The following is a 15,994-nucleotide window of genomic DNA, read 5'->3' as shown; positions in this document are numbered from 1 at the left end:
TTCCTTTTTTTCCTCAATTGGCTGTCTTTTTACACATGACTTTTTTGCTGCGTTTAAAGAGTTGTGTGTCATCCTGCTGGTCGGATGTTCCCTAAACACAATTCCAGAAGGGCGCTCGGGAGCAGCACAACTTTAATCTCAACTCTTTTCAATTCCGAATAACAGCGCACATCACGTAATCACTCTACCCCTATGGAAGCATTGTCCCCAGATGGAGGGGACGCGATGATGTTGGCCCCTGTATGTCATACCATTACTGATAATTTCTGACAAATACTGCAAAAACATAAACTTTTATCTACATAAAGTGATGGAAAGTCCATTCTAATTGTTCTTGGCTTCAACACCAACACTAGTGCAAGTATATGCAAAGCACCAACTCGTGGTGAGTGTAGGGCGGGGGTCGGCAATGCACGGCTTTCACGGCTTTCAAATATTTATGAAAATGGAAAAATATGAGGAAAAAAATATATGTTTTGTTTTAATATGGTTTCTGTAGGAGGACAAACATGACACAAACCTTCCTAATTGTTCGAAATCCCACTGTTTACATTAAACATGCTTCACTGATGAGAGTATTTGGCGCGCACCATTTTTGTCCTGATTTCAGCAGTCCTTGAACGCACCATAGTTTGTTAGCATGTGCAACTTACCTTGATGCTGCCACAGAGAGACGTGTTTTATGCCACTCCTTCTTTGTCTCTATTTGTCCATCCGACGTCTTTTGCTTTGCGTGAATCCACAAAGGTGAGCTTTGTTAATGTTATTGACTTGTTGGAGTGCTAATCACTGCATTTCTGCAAGCTAATCGATGCTAACATGCTATTTATGCTAGCTGAATGTACATAATGCATCATTATGTCTCGTATTTCAGGTACCGTATTTTTCGAACTATACGTTTTTTCATAGTTTGGCCGGGGGTGCGACTTATACTCAGGAGCGACGTATGTGTGAATTTATTAACACATTACCGTATCAAATAATATTATTTAGCTCATTCACGTAAGAGACTAAACGTATAAGATTTCATCGGATTTAGCAATTAGGAGTGACAGATTGTTTGGTAAACGCATAGCATGTTCTATATGTTATAGTTATTTGAATGACTCTTACCATAATATGTTACGTTAACATACCAGGCACCTTCTCAGTTGGTTATTTATGCGTCATATAACGTACACTTATTCAGCCTGTTGTTCACTATTCTTTATTAATTTTAAATTGCCTTTCAAATGTCTTTTCTTGGTGTTGGGTTTTATCAAATAAATTTCCCCCCAAAATGCAACTTATACTCCAGTGTGACGTATATACTGTCTGTTTTTTACCTTTTTTATTATGCATTTTCGACAGGTGCGACTTATACTCCGAAAAATACGATATATTTGAGGTAATTTCATTTGTAGTTTCCGTTTCCTTCAACTTGAACACACACATCTTTACTTTTGGCCATTCTAAGCTAGTCATTTCCAGGAATGATCAAACCCCTTGAAAAGCCTCCGTTTTAGTAATGTTTTCCAATGTTGTTGAAACTGCACCAATGTTTTCCTCAGAATATTCAACTAACTTGAAATGTTTTGTCAAGAGTATCATTTGTGATATGTAAATTTTTTAGGATGTACTATTCTGGGTCGAAGTAAAACAAAGAGAAACAATCTAAAGTTCTCGTATTTTTAAATTATTATGTCATGATTTTACATGTCTGATTTTACTCCATGCGGCCCCTGAGCTAAAATGACTTTGACACACCTCCTTTAAATGTAGCAAAAAAGCAATGTGTAAAAAGACAGCCAATCGAGGAAAAACAGACATATTTTTTTTTTTTAAGAATGTTGTCTGTTTAACTGCCCTGATGAGGTGGCGACTTGTCCAGGGTGTACCCCGCCTTCCGCCCGATTGTAGCTGAGATAGGCGCCAGCGCCCCCCGCGACTCCAAAAGGGAATACGTGGTAGGAAATGGATGGATGGATGGTCTGTTTAACTGTGTTGGCCCTGTGATGAGGTGGGAACTTGTCCAGGGTGTACATCGCCTTCCGCCCGAATGCAGCTGAGATAGGCTCCAGCACCCCCCGTGACCCCAAAAGAGACAAGGAGTAGAAAATGGATAGATGGATGGATGTCAAAGAAGATTTGCATCAGCCTGCGACACATAGTCCTTTTGATAGTACTCTAATAGAGCTAATATCAGCGTTCGTACGGGTGCTTGAAAACCTTGAAAATGCTTGGATTTTAATGTGTTTTCAAGGTTTGAAAAATATTTGAAGTTTGGGTGAAGTGCTTGTAAATGCTTGGAAATGTTCACCATATTTCCAGTAGTCTGCCTCAATAGGCTAATTATAAAATGGGAAAAAAAAAAAAAGTTTTCTTAAAAATGAAAGCTACACGCTTGATCTGTTGGCTTTGCACAAGCCCTTACATTAGGTTGTGGTCATGCCAGAGCTGTATGTTGCCCCCAAGAGGACAGTGGTGCATCGGTCCATCATGCCGGGGGAGGTTGTCGTTTTAATGAACATTGGATGGAAAATGACAAATACAAACTTTGGATAAAATGTGGACCAAATTCACGTGTAGCCTGCTGCAAAATATGCAAAAAGGAAAGCTAGCTTTTCGCAATAGGAAAGTCAGCTCTATCGAGTCATATGAAAGGTAAGCCACAGAGATTACTAGCCCTACAAGTAGGGCTGGGCGATACAGCCTTTTTTCTCGATATTTTTAGGCCATATCGTTATACACGATATACATCTCGATATTTTGCCTTAGCCTTAAATTAAAACTTAATTCATATAATCACAGCAGTATGATGATTCTATTTGTCTACATTAAAATATTCTTGTTCATAATGCATTAATATATCCTCATTTTAAACTTTCATGCAGAGAGGGAAATCACAGCTAGGTAAATTGACCAAAACTGTATTTATTAAACTGTTATTTAGCAGTGGCACAAACATTCATGTCATTTCCAAAACAGAAAGTGCAAGATTGTCAGAGACATTTTAAAACAAGATATTAGTACTCTTGTGTGCATGATGTCACTAAGATGACATATCAACACAACACTAAATTAAAGTGCACTTTTTGTATCGAACGCCACTACAACAGTTTAAAACAAATAAAGTGCACTTTTTTGCATGATGTCACACAAGATAGTTCAATAAGTGTCAAATAAAAATGAGTTGCATAATAGGAAATCAAATAGTGTTCGTCCTTCGCTCTGTGGTAGCTTACTGCGCACATTATCTCATTTTGTTGTTGACTTTTTTTTCATACAGTGTTGATCTGGCCACTACAACAGTTTAAAACAAATAAAGTGCACTTTTGTGCATGAGGTCACACAAGATATTTCAATAAGTGTCAAATAAAAATGAGCTGCATAATAGGAAATTAAATAGTGTTCGTCCTTCGCTGTGTGGTAGTTCACTACAGACATTATCTCCTTTTGTTGTTGACAATTTTTTCATACGGTGTTGATCTGGAAATGTTTGCCTCGGCATTTTGATTGTGTGGGCGTGTGGCACCGAACGGAGATGTTGACATGCGGAGTGTGCACTCTTCATTCTCTAGCGGGTGACTTTTCAAATGATGCTACATATTAGCAGTAACGCTACTTTTTGTAGCAATGCTTGTGCACCACACTAAACAAATTAAAGTTGTCTGTTCGACATATTCCCGCTTGAAGCCAAACCACCGCAAGACCATGGACCCCCTGCTGTTTTTCTTGGGAATTAATTCTTCCTTCATTTGTAACCTGATCGCACCTTTTTTCTCTCGCATTACCACTCGCACGGCTTCGCTAGCATCACAGCTAACGTTGCCCATGCTGTTACCTCTCTACTCCACGAGAGAGTATACGTATGTGATGTATGACGTGACAAATGTAAGAAGGTGCGCTTGCTGTCTGTGAGAAGGAGAGATAAGAAAGAGTGGGAAACGCCTGCAGTGTAATGCAAGCAGCTAAAAGCAACTGCGTGAGAACGTGTACTCGAATATAACGATATAGTACATTTTTATATCGCACAGAGACAAACCCACGATATATCGAGTATATCGATATATCGCCCAGCCCTACCTACAAATGAACTATTGTTAGCTAAAGTTTTGTTTTCTAACCTTTTGGTACATGCTAGACCTAAACTTTGAGATCAGTGCTAGATGACATGTTAATTACGGACAGTTATTACAAGCTATGAAAGGAACAAAGCAAGCGTTTGTCAATGATAAATTATAATGTTAAGAACTTCCCTAAACTAAAAATTGATTTGTTATCAGAGTTATCAAGAGTGGAAACCATAAATGATGAAGCATTTAATACAATGTTTAAAAGCTTTCTATCCTATTCTAACTTAATCCTAGATAATGGCAGACCATATGTAATACATAAAATGGCAAATCGTCCTTTTAGTGCAATAAGAAAAGCACAGAGTCCAAAATGCATTAGATTTTTATTTTAACCTTCTAAAAGTGTGCTTCGAGTGCAAAGGGAAACATATGTTTGATGTACCAGAAGATTTTATTTTAAAATTAAGCCAATAATAACATTTGTTTTTGTCTCCCTTTATTTTTTTAAAGTATAAAAATATTTTTTTGTATCGGGACAACCCTATTATAGGCAATGCAAAGATAAAAGTGAAATGGATTACAGAAATTGTATTGTTCATGTCATAGATGTCATTTGTTATATTCCTGAGAACCAGTGTCCTCTGCTGTGGACATATGTTTTTCCATTGAGTTTATTATGCTATAAAAATTGCATGAAAAGTGTTTAAGGACTTACTTCAAAAAAGTGAGTCAACGATCATTTCTATAACAATGCCGGATTGTTTTTAGGTATCTGCTTAAAATGTTAGTCTCTTCCAATGTTTTGTAATGAAGCCGCGGTCCGGTCTGGTGTCATTCCCGTGCTGCCAGGGGCCGCCGTCATTATCGTGTGCGATGAGTAGTGAGCAGCATACAGTATGTCGGGCCTGTTCAAGTATGCCACACAAGAAAAGAACACACTATGATGTGTGTGATCTCTTTAGACCAGGGGTGCAGCCATTTTTGGTCGACAGCTTGTTTTTAAAATAAAAAAGTCAGAGATAAGCGAATACACATGTTTCAGAGCATCACATATTTTATTTTTAAAGAATTTTATGCAACCTTTGGTATTATAAGTCTTCTTTACTCAGCTACCTCTTTCCCCTGCAAACAAGTAAACAATTGGACACTCATTAAAATTTTATTTAATTTCCATTTCGTAATATTTTTTAGGTTTTAGTGTTTTGATTGCATTTAGTTACTACTCAACGAAATTACCTTGCCAGAATCACGGCTTTTGGCTCTCAGTTTGTTGACCTGAGACTCTGCAATGTCAGCACGTTCCTCAGCCTCCTCCAGCTCATGCTGGACCTTCCTGCACTTGGACAAGTTAACATTAGCCTGCTCCTCCTGCAAAGTGAGATACAACATCCAGTTAAAAATACATTTGGATAAATAGTGTAACTTTTTGCACTCTGGATTTTTTCCTTACCGCTTCCTCAGCCTGCCTCTTGTAGGCCTTCACCTTGAGCTGCAACTTATCAACCAGATCCTGCAGCCTGCTGACATTTTTCTTGTCCTCCTCAGTCTGTAATAGAAATATGTGTTTGCAAATGTAAGTACATATCAGTTCAAGGCCACTTTTTTTGATACTAATGGCAATAATCACCTGGTAAGTGAGCTCCTTCACCCTCCTCTCATATTTGCGGACACCCTTAACAGCATCAGCACCACGTCTCTGCTCCGCCTCAACCTCTACCTCAAGCTCACGCACCTGGAGAAAACAATGTTTTAAGTAACAGGCATACTCTCTGATGGCATTTTTTTTTCGATATAACTATCTTACTCTGGACTCAAGTTTCTGGAGCTGCTTCTTGCCACCCTTCAAGGCCAGATTCTCAGCCTCATCCAGACGGTGCTGCAGGTCTTTGACCGCAACCTCCAGATTCTTCTTCATTCTCTCCAGATGAGCGCTGGTGTCCTGTTCCTTTTTCAGCTCCTCAGCCATCATTGCAGCCTAGGAGGAAAAAATTCATTGTTTTTAGGAAATTATTGAGAAGAGAAGCGAGGAAAACTTTATAAAGAAAAAACAAAAGTACATCAGTAATGGCCTTCTTGGCTTTCTCTTCTGCATTTCTTGCTTCTTGAACTGTGTCATCCACTTCACCCTGAATCTGGACCAGGTCGGACTCAAGCTTCTTCTTTGTGTTTATCAGACTTGTGTTCTAAGATATCAAAATATGTATATTTTCAGTGTAAAGTCTACAGATAACAAAACTTTTTTTCTTAAATAATTATGTATTTGTTTACCTGAGAATGCAGAAGTCCAACACGCTCAGATGCATCCACCAGCTCCTGCTCAGCAACTTTACGGCCTCTCTCTGTTTGTTCCAGAGCAGCTCTAAGTTCCTCAATTTCAGACACCATGAGACCATTCCTGCGGTCCACCATAGCGGCCTGTTCTCTTAGATCTTCCTGGGCTCTCACTGCATCATCAAGGTGCAGCTGTGCATCCTAGTTAGTTCAAGGTAAAATGGTTATGATAATCAATGAATGACAACATGACCAGTCACCACAGTGTGTGATATAGATCATCACATTTACTGTAAATACCTTCAGCTGTCCCTGTACGATCCTCAGCTGTTTCTGAGACTCAGCAGCCTGTCGATTGGCGTGGCTCAGCTGAATCTCCATCTCATTCAGGTCTCCTTCCATTTTCTTCTTGATTCTTAGGGCATCATTTCTGCTCCTGACCTCAGAATCCAGAGTGCTCTGCATGGACTCAATCACCCTTTGACTGTTCCTCTTAAACTGCTCCATTTCCTCATCTTTTTCAGCCAGTTTCCTGTCCACTTCTCCTTTAATCTGGTTGAGTTCCAACTGGACGCGCAGGACCTTAGACTCTTCATGTTCCAGAGTTCCCTATTGACATTGATAATGATATATTATTCTTTGTACTCAGGTACAGTATGATAAGGTATACACTTCAGCGAGAACAGTGTTTTTCAACCTTTTTTGATCAAAGGCCCATTTTTAGCATCGAAAAACTCCAGAGGCACACATCCAGCAGAAAACATTAAAAACCGAAACTCAGTTGACAGTATTAAGTCGTTGTCGCAATTGTTAGATATGACTATAAACCATAACCTACCATGCATCAATATAGCTCTTGTCTCAAAGTAGGTGTACTGTCACATGTCACATCACGTCGTGACTTATTTAGAGATTTTTGCTGTTTTCCTTTGTGTAGTGTTTTATTTTTTGTCTTGCGCTCCTATTTTGGTGGCTTTTTCTCTTTTTTTTGGTATTTTGGTGTAGCATCTTCATGTCTTCCTTTGAGCGATATTTCCCCATTCTACTTTGTTTTAGCAATCAAGATCATTTAAGTGGTTTTTATCCTTCTTTGTGGGGACATTTTTGATTGTCATGTCATGTTCGGATGTGCATTGTGGACGCTGTCTTTGCTCCACAGTAAGTCTTTGCTTTCGTCTAGCAATCTGTATTTGTTACCTTTGTAGCGAGTTTAGTTTTAGTTTCGTTCTGCATAGCATTCCCTAAGCTTCAATGACTTTTCTTAGTGCCACTCACTTTTTGTTTATCTTTGGTTTAAGCATTAGACACATTTTTACCTATACACTGCCTCCCGCTGTTTCCGACATCTACAAAGTAATTTGCTCCCGGCTGCCACCTACTGATATGGAAGAGTATTACACGATTACTCTGCTGAGCTCCAGACAACACCGACTCTTAACAACAACACTTTTTTTTTCTTTAGTAAAGTAAATTTGTCAGGCCGATATGGGAATCTACATCAACAATATAAATTGCCTGAGAAGCTGGACAGGACCAAAAAAAACATTTAAAAAAACCTAAACACACATGATTTGTAGACTATAATTACTGGTTTGGAAAAAAATATTTTTAACCCAAATAGGTGAAATTAGATAGTGTCCCACGGCACACCAGACTGTATTTCACGGCACACTAAAACACTGAGCTAAAGGATATTATGTTAGATCACCTCAGCCTCTTCAAGAGCTGTCTGAATCTCAGACTTCTCTGTCTCCACTTGTTTCTTGGCCTTCTCGAGCTCATGGACGCTCTTCCCGGTCTCACCAATCTGTTCGGTTAAATCAGAGATCTCCTCTACAGAGATGGAAAGAGAGTTTGCAAATATAGAATCAGAATTAATCATTGTAACACATACTGTGAATTATATGCTGACTCCACAGTTAAAGTATTGGAGGAATTTACGTTGCAGGTTCTTGTTTTCACGTTTCATGGTCTCCAGCTGATCCAGAGCTTCCTCATAAGAGTTCTTCATCTTGAACAGCTCAGTGCCAAGAGAACGAGCCTCTTTCTGAGCTCCCTCGAGCTCTGCTTGTCCCTCCTCAAACTTCTGCTTCCACTCTGCCAACACCTAGTTCAGCCATTTTTACAATATATTTTGATCAATACATACAGTATTTACCTGACTTTTGGTATCTCTTGACTGCACTAAATAAGAAGTTTTACCTTGTCAAAGTTCCTCTGCTTTTTGTCTAGGTTAGCAGCAAGCCCATTAGCTCTCTCCACATCAATCATGAGGTCTTCCACCTCACTCAGGAGCCTCTGTTTTGTTTTCTCCAGAGAAGCACACTTGGAGTTCACAGCCTCAATCTGTTCCTCAGCCTCCTGAAGTCGCTGTGCCAACTTTTTCCTGTTTATAAACATGGTTATCAATGAGCATTTGTGTTAAAATTCTAAATACACACATACATTGCATCGAGGGAAATCCAAGTATGTAGTTTATTATGTTGATAATCATGTGAAAAAAGGTCAATATTTAATATGCTGCAATGTGAACTAGTAGCAACCACTTGCTCGCTTAGGTGAAAACTAAATATATGCCTGCATAATTGTTATAATTGAAATTACACTCACTTGGCCTCCTCAAGCTCCTCAGTTCGCTGGATAGCATCAGTTTCATATTTAGTTCTCCACTGAGCCACCTCACTGTTGGCCTTGGACATACCACGCTGAAGCTCAGCCTTAGCCTCCTGCTCCTCCTCAAACTGCTCCCTCAACAGATCACAGTCATGGCGTGCTGATTGAAGTCCATGGGCAAGAGCGTTCTTTGCCTGGTAAAACAAATATTGCACTTTATGAACATATTTCTTGTGCAAGACATTATTTGGTGAGTATTATTACTCACCTTGACTTCCTCTTCAATCTGTCTCTTCAGTTCCTCAATCTGTTGGGTGAAGGCTTGTTTGCCTCTGGTCAGCTGTGAGACAAGAGCTTCCTTCTCTTCAATTTGACGGCCAAACTCACCTTTTTTGGAAATAATCATCACGTTAGTGTGTGTTCAGTTTTACATCTAAAAACAGGAAATCATTGTAATCTAAAGTTGGGTTATGCCTACCATTTTCTGTCAAAAGACGAGCTTTCTGTGAACTGTGGTCATTGAGCTGACGAATATTTTCATCATTCTTGGTTTTCAGTTCACTAAATTGGTCCTCAAGAGTACGGCACATCTTTTCAAGATTGCCCTATTGTGTAAAAATGTATGGAAATCATTGGTCAGTTTTTACATATTTTACAGTATTAAAGCGTTTGTTTGAAGACAGTGTAACATGTTTATGCACCTTTGCTTTAGCAACAGACTCCATGTTGCTGGAGAGATCATCAATCTCCATCTTGTATTCACTCTTTTCCTTCTCAAGCTTCTGCTTGACACGCTGGAGGTTGTCAATCTGCTCACCCAGCTCAGCAACACTGTCAGCCTGTTTCTTTCGCAGAGCGGCAGCAGTGGCCTCATGCTGCAAGGTGGACTCCTCAAGGTCACGGCGCAGCTTTTGGAACTCAGCCTCGCGTTTTTTGTTCATCTCAATCTGAGCAGCAGTGGCACCTCCAGCCTCCTCCAGCCTTTCACTGATCTCCTCAAGTTCCCTGGAGAGATCAGCTCTCTGCTTCTCAACTTTGGCACGAGCAGCACGCTCAGCCTCAATCTCCTCCTCCAGTTCTTCAATACGGGCCTTTTGAGACATGTTGTTGTTGGTTTACTTTTTACGTTGTAAAATATAACATAGAACATACATACAGTTCGACAGACAGACAAAAACATTCACCTGAAGCTCCTTGATCTTCTTCTGGAGCTGAGCACCCATTGACTGCTCATCCTCCATCTTGCTTAGAAGCTGACTAATTTCAAAGTCCTTCCTATGGAGATGTCAAAGAGCAAATATTTAGAATATTTAACATAATTCATACACGTAATGCCAATATTCAGAATGTTTACACATGTTTTACATGTCATGAATTGTATTTATATTGACATAAATAACTATTTTTTTACTTCTTCATTTTCTCATCTGTCTGCTGTTTGTCATTCTCAAGGTCCATGATGGATTCCTGTGCCAGTTTCAGGTCACCCTCAAGCTTTCTCTTGGCTCTCTCCAGGTCCATACGCAGCTTCTTCTCTTGTTCCAGAGATCCTTCAAGCTGTATAGTGATATGATTCAGTCTTTATGACATTCAAAACAAATCTTCTTTTTGTAGTACAAATTACTAACATAATAATGTGACTTAATAACCTAAATAACTCTTACGTCATCCACTTGCTGCTCAAGCTTGGTCTTGGCCTTGGTCAAAGTGTTGACTTTATCTTCCTCAGCCTGCAGGTCATCAAGAGTTTGCTGGTGAGCTTCCTGAAGGGCTTTCTTCTCCTTGGTCAGTTTAGCAATGCTCTCATCCTGAGACGCCATCTCTTCAGTCAGGTTCTTCACCTTTTAAAAACAAAACAAAAAACTGTTATTATCAAATGACAGATGGTGTTAACTGTAGATAGACAGATCAATATACAAACAGACAGATACTGTAACTATGTACGATAATTACTTACCTTGTTCTCAGTGGCATGTTTCTCCTTCTCCACTTTGGCCAAGGTAAGCTCCAGGTCATCAATATCTTTCTTGAGCTCAGAGCATTCATCTTCTAGTTTTCTCTTCTTTGCAGTAAGCTCAGCATTGATTTCCTCCTCATCTTCTAATCTCTCGGTTACCTCTTTGAGTTTGGCTTCCTGCTGAATTTTACTTTTGATAAGACCCTCACACCTCTCTTCAGCATCAGACAGATTTTCTGACTCCTGTTGGACCGAAATGTGTTATTGTTTTTTGTAAACACATGCTTATCTGTAAATTGGTATGTACTCACAGATGCCACTTGCAGTTGCAGATCATTTTTTTCCTGCAGCAGAGACACCATCTTTTCTTCAAGTTCTTTCTTCTTAGCAAGCGCCGTAGCCAAGTCAGTGGTCATCTTCTCATAATTCTCCTTCATCTGGGCTAGCTCTTTTTCAGTTTCAGCACTCTTCAGCAGAGGTTTAACTTTGTAGTACACCTTCATCCATGGCCAATGTTTGACATTCATGAATGAGCGCACGTTGTACTGGACGGTATAGATGGCCTCTCTGTGGATATAAATATTTAGTTATGGACACTGTATGGAATATTTAGACTAATTTACTGTTTTATCTTGATACTGATTGTGTTTTCAGGATTTTCAACATGCCTCCTTTCCATCATCTTCACAAACTCCTTTCTCATGACATAACCACGGCAGAGGGCCTGAGTCATTGTGACCAGAGTTGCCAGTTTTTCATCTCTCATTTCCTCAAGAGTACCCAGAAGACCTGCTTTGAAGAAGACCTGACCAGATTGAAACATACAGTTCAGCAGATGTTCATCTACCCCAAATCAATGAAATGTCAACAACACGTTATTGTGGATTGAACCCTTTAGAATACAATCAATCTTTAGAAAACAACTAATCACATTACACATACAACTTTAAACTCAATAATTAGTTTACCTTGGTGTGACCAAATCTGTACTGGTCATGGTCAATATCAATTGAACCAAGCAGCTTCTCTGCAGCCTTCTTGTTGTCAATGAACTGTCCCTCAGGGATGACACTGGCATTCAGTACCTTGTACCTTTTTTGTCAGTGGATATTGTTACATAAGTTAAGTCTTATAAAAATAGTAAAAACCTTTAAATTACAAATAGTACCTCTGCTTAAAGTCTCCATAGAGAATTCTGCTGGGAAAACCTTTCCTGCAGATTCTGATACCCTCCAGCACACCGTTACACCTGAGCTGATGGATGACCAGGAAGTTCTCCATCAGACCTGTTGAAATAGACAACTATAATGTTTTATCAGCTATCAATATTCATTAACAGCATTTTGAAACCTAATTATATTACATAAAATACTTTATTGATATAATTACCTGGTGTCTTTGACTCATTAGGAATCAGACAACGCACAAAGTGAGGATGAGTGCTTCTTAAGTTAGTCATTAGCTTGCCCAAGTTTTCCTGAAAAAGTTACAAACAGGGATTATTGTCATACAATGTAACTCGTGTTTACTCACTCAAAATAAAAATTATACATGACCTGTCCAAAATAGATGATCTTACCCTAAACTGTGAGGATACAGTCTGCATAGAGCCACCCTTCTTCTTGCCTCCCTTCTTGCCTCCCGCTTCTGTGAATTATTTTGGTGGACAATGCAATTCACCATAGAGTAAAATGTGATATTCATGTGATAAAAATGTAACTTTCATTATTCTAACAGAAAACAGAACTCTATGCATACCCTCAGCAGGAGCAGGAGGATATAGGAAAGCCAGAAGTTTAACTGGAGACTTCTGGAACAGCTGCACAACAGAATCATTCAGTGGGTCCTTGTTCTTGTCCAGCCAGCCACCGATGTTGTAGTCCACTGTGCCAGCATAGTGCACCAGGGAGAAGTGGGCCTCAGCCTTGCCCTTTGCGGGTTTTGGCTTTTCAAAGGCTTTGGTTTTGCCAAGATGCTGGTCGTAGAGCTTGTTCTTGAAGGATACATCAGTGGCCTTGGGGAACATGCACTCCTCTTCAAGGATGGAGAAGATACCCATTGGCTAAAATAATGAGTAGAGATAAACATTTTGAGCGATTCAGTCAAATTATCTTGTTTTATTTTTCTAAGTGCAATAGCAATACAACACTATTTTTGTCCATTCAATTAGTTTCAAATATTTGTTCTGAATCAAATACTTACCTTTTCAATCAGCTCAATACAGGCAGCCAGGTCCATGCCAAAGTCAATGAACTCCCAGATAATGCCTTCCTTCTTGTATTCCTCTTGCTCCAGGACAAACATGTGGTGGTTGAAGAACTGTTGCAACTTCTCATTAGTGAAGTTAATGCACAGCTGCTCCATGCTATTGAACTACAGGAAGACAAGTAATTTACACCAGTCCATCACCATGACTAATGTCTGAAAATATGATTTACTCATTTCATACGAATGAAGCTTACATCAAAGATTTCAAAACCAGCAATATCCAGCACACCGATGAAGTGCTGCCTTGACTGTTTAGTGTCCAACATCTGGTTGATACGGATGACCATCCACAAGAACATCCTCTCATAGATGGACTTGGCAAGGGCTGTCACTGAGTTATTGACCTGAATGAAATAGATGAAAGGATTAAGAATGTTTTTTTTGTTGACATTTAAATGTTGTAATATATGTTGAACATATGATTAAAAACAAAATGATAATATATTACAATAAAATTACATACAAATTAATCTCTATTCCATTTTCTAAATTTGAGCTCTCAATTTAACATTTAAACATATACCACCCTAAATATGAATAATTACCTGAGCTACAGTCTGTCCCTTGGTGACATACTCATTTCCGACTTTCACTCTAGGATAGCACAGCGCCTTCAGCATGTCAGCAGAGTTCAAACCCAACAAGTAGGCAACTTTGTCAGCTTCTGAAAAGTTTTTTTTTTTTTTGTTAGACTTAAAATAGACTAAAATGAATATTATTTGTTTTACCCATTCTACCTCTGCAAATCGGAATTTAGTTGCTACGTACCCTCTGTGCCATCAGGCTCAGCCTGCTCTTCACGCTGCTTCTGCTTGAACTTCATGTTACCATGATGGAGGACAGCACCAGTCATTTTGTAGATGCTCATCTTCTCCTCATGGCTGAAGCCTAAGATATCAATGGCATTCTGTGTGCAAAGAAGGTATTTAAATTATGATAATATAACTCAGAAAAGAAAATTAATGAAACATATCTTCAAATGTATTTACATCTATTTGAATTACATTGTTTACAAAGTACTTTTACTCACATCGGTGGCTTCCAGCTCTTCTTTGTCATCAATACTGGCCACAGTGATCTGTCCTTGACTGCACATAGGGAAGTCGTAGGGGTTGGTTGTGATGAGTGACAGTTCTGCAAATTCAAATGTAATAATTAGCAACTACTGGACACATTTGAATGATGTAGCTTGTTAAAATGACTGTTCCACTCCATACCAATCAGTTCTGGTTTGTGATTGGTCATCATCTGGTAAAAGATGTGGTAGCCTCTCTCATCAGGAAGCTGGAATGACACTCTGGACTTCTCCAGCAGATCTGCAAATAACATTTTTAAATTACAGTCAAGCACACTTCTACTGCAACCTAAATTTACTGGGGGTTTTTTTGTACTTACAAGTCTCAATATCAGCACTGGCCAGTTTGCCAGTTGTACCAAAATGGATCCTAATGAATTTACCCTGTTTTAAACAAAGGTTTGTTTAACAGTCATTAATTGGATAAGAGTAAAACAGTTCTTTTCTTGCAAAAGGTAGCTATACTTACAAAACGAGAAGAGTTGTCATTCCTCACAGTTTTGGCATTACCATAGGCTTCCAGAAGAGGATTGGCAGCAATAATTTGATCCTCAAGTGAGCCCTGCAATCAGGTTTAGAAATAAGATCAACAAACTTATTTGTTTTTCTCTTAGAATATATCCAAATTTTTTGTAATTTTACAAACCTTAAATTGTGCTGATCCTGCACTATCCTTTTTCTTATCTCCGCCAACTGAGATTGTGGCAAAGTACTGAATGACACGCTTGGTGTTCACAGTCTTTCCCGCACCAGATTCACCACTGGAAATAAAGGCAAACTAATTCAAACATGTTTTCCTGTGTTTAAAAAAAAAAAAAAAAAACTCATTTTAAAACGAACAAAAACATACGTGATCAAGACGGACTGGTTCTCTCTATCTGTTAAAATAAAAAAGTGCAATCAATTTTGTATTTCTGCTGCTGAATGCTTTGATTGTTCAAAACTGAAAAGTGTTAGCTAACTACATACCAGTAAGCATGAATTGATATGCGTTGTCAGAGACAGAGAAGATGTGGGGTGGAGCCTCCATACGCTTCTTGCCTCTATAAGCAGACACAACTTCAGCGTCGTACACTGGGAGCCACTTGTAGGGGTTCACTGTTGCGCAGAAAAGCCCAGAGTAGGTCTGATAGAGATCAGAGGTGTAACACAGTTAACCGCATGTCTTAAAACTGTACATACAATCCTTTGATATGCTACTCAGTGGGCATTTATCCGTACATAAATCATCCATGCTGCATAACGCTCTTTGAGGTTATACAGAACAGAGGCTTCATTGAGATGGGTCATCATGGCCATGTCTTCAATTTTATCGAATTTGGGAGGGTTCATCGGAGTGACGTCATCTTCTTTAACTGTCTTCTCCTACAAGAAGACATTAGTCACGTTAAAAATAAAAGTCAAACATATTTTTGTTTAGAAGTTTAAAGATTCCAACCTCATTAGTGTCCAGAACTTTGACGGTGACTTTGCCACCGTCTTTGTTGGTGATTATTCCCTTTAAATACAGCTCCTTGGCATCGGTTACATAGCAGGCTGTCTTGGCATCAAAAGGTTTACTCTGAGCCTCAATCCTCTCCCTCTCTGGTTTACGAAGGAAGATGGCAGCTTTGCCGTAAACGGCCATTTCTGCGTCAGTACTCATGGTGGAAGTTTGCCTGTAAGATTATTTTAAATATGTTAAAGGAACAGTCATTTTAGAAATGGTGTGAATTTTGAGTCGGACAGAATTTATGATTTGATCGTTTCAACAAC

At 39.1% G+C, this 15,994-nt stretch overlaps 1 protein-coding gene and 1 long non-coding RNA gene across 3 annotated transcripts in view; one reads left to right on the top strand and one right to left on the bottom strand.

Annotated features, from left to right (window-relative positions):
* The window catches only part of LOC133563354 (uncharacterized), a 31,058-nt gene extending 18,069 nt beyond the window's left edge, over positions 1 to 12,989 (top strand). For both annotated transcript variants that reach the window (XR_009809030.1, XR_009809031.1), the window contains exon 4: positions 11,551 to 12,989. This is a non-coding gene — a long non-coding RNA (uncharacterized LOC133563354). The remainder of the gene's footprint in view (positions 1 to 11,550) is intronic.
* LOC133563352 (myosin heavy chain, fast skeletal muscle-like) lies at positions 5,092 to 15,897 on the bottom strand. Its single transcript, XM_061917439.1, has 39 exons — positions 15,678 to 15,897; positions 15,461 to 15,604; positions 15,209 to 15,365; positions 15,090 to 15,117; positions 14,886 to 15,000; positions 14,709 to 14,801; positions 14,560 to 14,623; positions 14,382 to 14,480; positions 14,195 to 14,298; positions 13,933 to 14,071; positions 13,710 to 13,828; positions 13,359 to 13,508; positions 13,099 to 13,269; positions 12,655 to 12,958; positions 12,476 to 12,543; positions 12,286 to 12,373; positions 12,065 to 12,182; positions 11,865 to 11,988; positions 11,561 to 11,701; positions 11,208 to 11,459; positions 10,897 to 11,139; positions 10,604 to 10,780; positions 10,351 to 10,496; positions 10,124 to 10,214; positions 9,641 to 10,030; positions 9,418 to 9,544; positions 9,208 to 9,326; positions 8,937 to 9,133; positions 8,529 to 8,712; positions 8,268 to 8,433; positions 8,035 to 8,159; positions 6,627 to 6,935; positions 6,324 to 6,527; positions 6,113 to 6,238; positions 5,860 to 6,030; positions 5,683 to 5,787; positions 5,506 to 5,601; positions 5,292 to 5,423; positions 5,092 to 5,177 (listed from the first exon to the last, which is right to left on the bottom strand). The coding sequence occupies exons 1-39, from the start codon at positions 15,882 to 15,884 to the stop codon at positions 5,157 to 5,159; spliced, it is 5,814 nt and encodes a 1,937-aa protein (XP_061773423.1). The 5' UTR covers positions 15,885 to 15,897; the 3' UTR covers positions 5,092 to 5,156.
* Between the last annotated feature and the right edge of the window lie 97 nt (positions 15,898 to 15,994).

The sequence above is a fragment of the Nerophis ophidion genome, linkage group LG12, assembly GCF_033978795.1.
Source record: "Nerophis ophidion isolate RoL-2023_Sa linkage group LG12, RoL_Noph_v1.0, whole genome shotgun sequence".
In the NCBI taxonomy this organism is placed as follows: domain Eukaryota; kingdom Metazoa; phylum Chordata; class Actinopteri; order Syngnathiformes; family Syngnathidae; genus Nerophis; species Nerophis ophidion.
The sequence above is the reverse complement of the archived record's forward strand: the minus strand, read 5'-3'. Positions and strand labels throughout refer to the sequence as shown.